The sequence below is a fragment of the Etheostoma spectabile genome, unplaced genomic scaffold (assembly GCF_008692095.1).
Source record: "Etheostoma spectabile isolate EspeVRDwgs_2016 unplaced genomic scaffold, UIUC_Espe_1.0 scaffold393, whole genome shotgun sequence".
NCBI classification, from domain to species: domain Eukaryota; kingdom Metazoa; phylum Chordata; class Actinopteri; order Perciformes; family Percidae; genus Etheostoma; species Etheostoma spectabile.
In genome coordinates this window covers 647,547-651,260 of record NW_022605598.1, presented here as the reverse complement: position 1 = coordinate 651,260, position 3,714 = coordinate 647,547, and the positions used below count along the sequence as shown (strand labels likewise).

General features: G+C 44.5%; 1 protein-coding gene across 2 annotated transcripts in view; it reads right to left on the bottom strand.

The window, feature by feature from the left end:
* Positions 1-803: 803 nt before the first annotated feature.
* Positions 804-3,714, bottom strand: part of LOC116686544 (dapper homolog 3) — a 49,817-nt gene continuing 46,906 nt past the window's right edge. For both annotated transcript variants that reach the window (XM_032511556.1, XM_032511557.1), the window contains one exon: positions 804-3,181. In XM_032511556.1, the coding sequence (XP_032367447.1) occupies positions 1,557-3,181 (1,625 nt within the window). In that variant the 3' untranslated portion in view covers positions 804-1,556. The remainder of the gene's footprint in view (positions 3,182-3,714) is intronic.

Here is a 3,714-nt window from a genome sequence, read left to right as displayed (position 1 = left end):
GGGTAACTTTAACTGTTGCTCTTGTGAAATCTCAAAGACAGCTTGATGCTTTGTTTACAGACTGTGGGGTGCTGTTTGTCCTATCAATGCCAGTGGAGCAATACCCTCTGAACACTGGGATGGAGCAGAGATCTCTTGAACAGACACCTGCTTAGGAGAACGTGGCTCTGCCTTGTGGCATAAACTACTCTGCCTCACCACATTGACAGCTCGGGCCTCATGTGCCAGGCTGGTGCGGGGCTTTGAGGAGCGTGTGGGTAGAGCACGACGTTGGATCAATCCAAATATATAAGTTTCAAGCTTTTGGGCTTGTGGATCTTCTTCCTGACGGAGGTCAACATCTCTCATCTCACCCAAAGCATCAGTAACCGTAGCCCATCTTGTTGGGTCTGACAGCCATGCATCTCCTGTCTCTGTTTCCCCTGTCTCTTCAGGTGCTGAGAGTCCTATCAATGCCTGTCAATAAGTATAAGTATTATTGGGTAAATCATGTTTAGTGCCTACACTTGTAGCTGTAATTTATCTTTATAAGTCATTGTCACCAAATAGTGGGCTCTCCAAAGGCCACCGTATAGTTTAACTACTAATTTTACATCCCAGTTTTAAAACAGCTAATATGGTGATGGCCATTTCCTTCAATGCCTGCTTTAACAATGTTTTTATTATTTTTTCACTGCAATTACAATTTAAAATTTTATGTCAACACATATACCTTATACACATATACACATATACCTTTACCTCATACAGTACCATATATGAATCATATTAAGAACTACAGGGTGAGCAGTATGTGTTCTTAAGTAGTTAGGCTTAGCTGAATACAGGTACATATGCAATGGTACCTTAAAGGAGCATGATTCCATGTCCATCCATGAAGGAGCATCTCCAGAAGAAATATAGATTATAGTTCTCAATTGTGTTGTTAAATAGTACCAATAAAGATTTAAATATTTCAGCCCCCCAGGATCAAATGGAAAATACAGCAGAGATAAGCAGATTGCATTTCTGTTTTTAATACTAATTTCCTTTAAGAGCGCTGAGAGTTTATTAATCATTTCTGCATGTGGCGTGAGAGGGATACTTTGATATAAATACATGAATTTAGACAATATGTTAATTTTGTATATTGTCCCTATCATGGCTATAGGTAAAGTATACCACCTTTCTATAGATTTATGTACTGAGTTTATTATTACTTCATAGTTTGTCGGTGCTATAGTTTGTAAATGAGGTGTTATTGTTATTGTTGATGCCCAACTATGTAAGTTAGATGAGAGCTTGAAAGTAAATAAGTATTGGTTTATATATTGTATTTCATTTCCGTTAAGCAGCATTAGTGATGATTTTGAATCATTTACTTTGTATCCGGAGATCCTAAAAAACAGGCCCCTTCATTGCTTGTTATGCTATTCTAAAACCATCCAATCCATTCAGAAGACCAAGATCATAGAACTTTAATATACAAAGTGATTTTTATATTCTCTAGAGTTCGTAGTCCATGATATATCAAAGCTCTGCAGATTATGTTCTTTCAGGTTGGCCAGTGTTCCACTTTATACAGTGGTCATTACTTTCAGTGAACCAGTGCGAAAGCGTAGGATCTTTTTCTTAAGGGCATGTGAAGCCTTAATCTTAATGAAAGCCTTGGGCTGCAGAGGTGCCCCAGGTGGGGCAGAAGGTGATGGAAGGGAAAGTTGTGGGGGTAGTTGTTGGGGCCAAACCAGACCACCACTCTCATCTGAATCACTGGACAAAGAGCTGGAATCTGGAGAGTCAGCCTCGCTCATGCTGGACTCAGACTCACCCAGACGTGGGTGAGGGTAGTCCTCACTAGGCTGACGCAGTGGTACTTGGTCCCTTTCTAACTGGTACTCCATGTGCTGATGATGTTGGGACTGGTGTTGATAGGCATATGATGCATGTGTAGGGCGAGATTTGCGTGTGCGCCTCGCACAACTGTCCCTTTGATTTGAAGCTGAAGAGCCTTGCACGGGTACGAGCATAGGTGGCTGGTCGGCCTCGTCTGGACTGAGCTCCAGGGTGGACTGCCAGCGGCGACAGCTTCCACCTTGGTGCTGTTTCTTGCTCCTGGACTGACTACTGCGGCTTCCCCTTCCACCGCTTCCACTTCCTCCACCATCCCTCTCTACTGTATTGTACTTGCGTTCTGGAACCCTTTGCAAGCTGTTCTCAGACTGAGACCTACATGCCTTCTTCCCTGGTTTCCTGCCAGCACCATTTTTGTCTTCATTTGAGCGACACTTCTTTGGGCCCCCCCGGGATCTGGAGGGTTGGATCTGAGATGCTGCGGGCTGCTGCTCTTGATGATGGCTTCTTTCCGGAGAATAGGTGCTTCGGTTGGGTTTGGGCACCCCAGACCCCTTGTGGGGGTTGGAGTGGTGATGGGCATAAGCTCTGGTGGAGGCTCGGCAAGGCTGGGCTGGAATGTACTCTGCGTTGACCAGCTGCTCATCAATTGTAAGTGGTTGATGAGGTTTTGACATAGCTGGAGGGGAAGGGTAGTTGTGGAAACGTTGGGGTGAATCAGGCTCACTATTGCTAGAGTCTGGGTGGGCTTGCAGCACTCTGCAAGATGGATAGTCCAGCAATGTTGAGCAGGAGGTGTTAATCATGGGAGCCTGCCTGGGCCTGCAATATAGCCCTGGTTGATGCTGCATACCTTGCTGGAGATTGTGGTGGTACTGGTGTAGGACATCTTCAGTAAAACCTGACGCCAGGTAAGGCTCCTGATCGAGGTTATGGCAAGCCTGTGGAGCAATACCCTCTGAACACTGGGACGGAGCAGAGATCTCTTGAACAGACACCTGCTTAGGAGAACGTGGCTCTGCCTTGTGGCATAAACTACTCTGCCTCACCACATTGACAGCTCGGGCCTCATGCGCCAGGCTGGTGCGGGGCTTTGAGGAGCGTGTGGGTAGAGCACGACGTTGGATCAATCCAAATATATAAGTTTCAAGCTTTTGGGCTTGTGGATCTTCTTCCTGACGGAGGTCAACATCTCTCATCTCACCCAAAGCATCAGTAACCGTAGCCCATCTTGTTGGGTCTGACAGCCATGCATCTCCTGTCTCTGTCTCCCCTGTCTCTTCAGGTGCTGAGATGGAACAACGGTCATCTGATTCAGGGGATCCACTTTTCCCGGCTACAAGAACCTCTCCTGATGAACAGAGAAAAGACAAAGAAAGTGACCAGAATTAGTCTTTGTAACAACCTTTGACACGACACTTGTGGACGACTCATTAAACAATAGAAAGTTTAACATACATGTTTACTTGACAAAAAATACAAACAAAGAAAGTGCTCACTTGGAGGATTGAACAAAATAAAAATAAAAACAATAAACAAAACCTGGTTCCTGGGAGATCTAGCAAGAACACTTGACAACACTACCACAAGGACAGGACAAGACGAACTGGCACAAGACAAAGGGAGACAAGGCGTACTTATACAAGAGGTAGGGAAAAAAAGGTGAAACCAATCAGGGGCGGGGTAGACAATCACAGTGGCGGGAAATTCACACTTCACTAAAATGAACGTACAAAACACAGTCTGAGCCTACAAATCCTTCTTATTTCACTGTATATTCTACACTACAGTGTGGGTGCATGAACAAGAGAGTCACATATCTTTAGCTTAAACGTCCCATTGCTTGAAAATGTCACTTTATGAGGTTTTTTAACATTAATATGA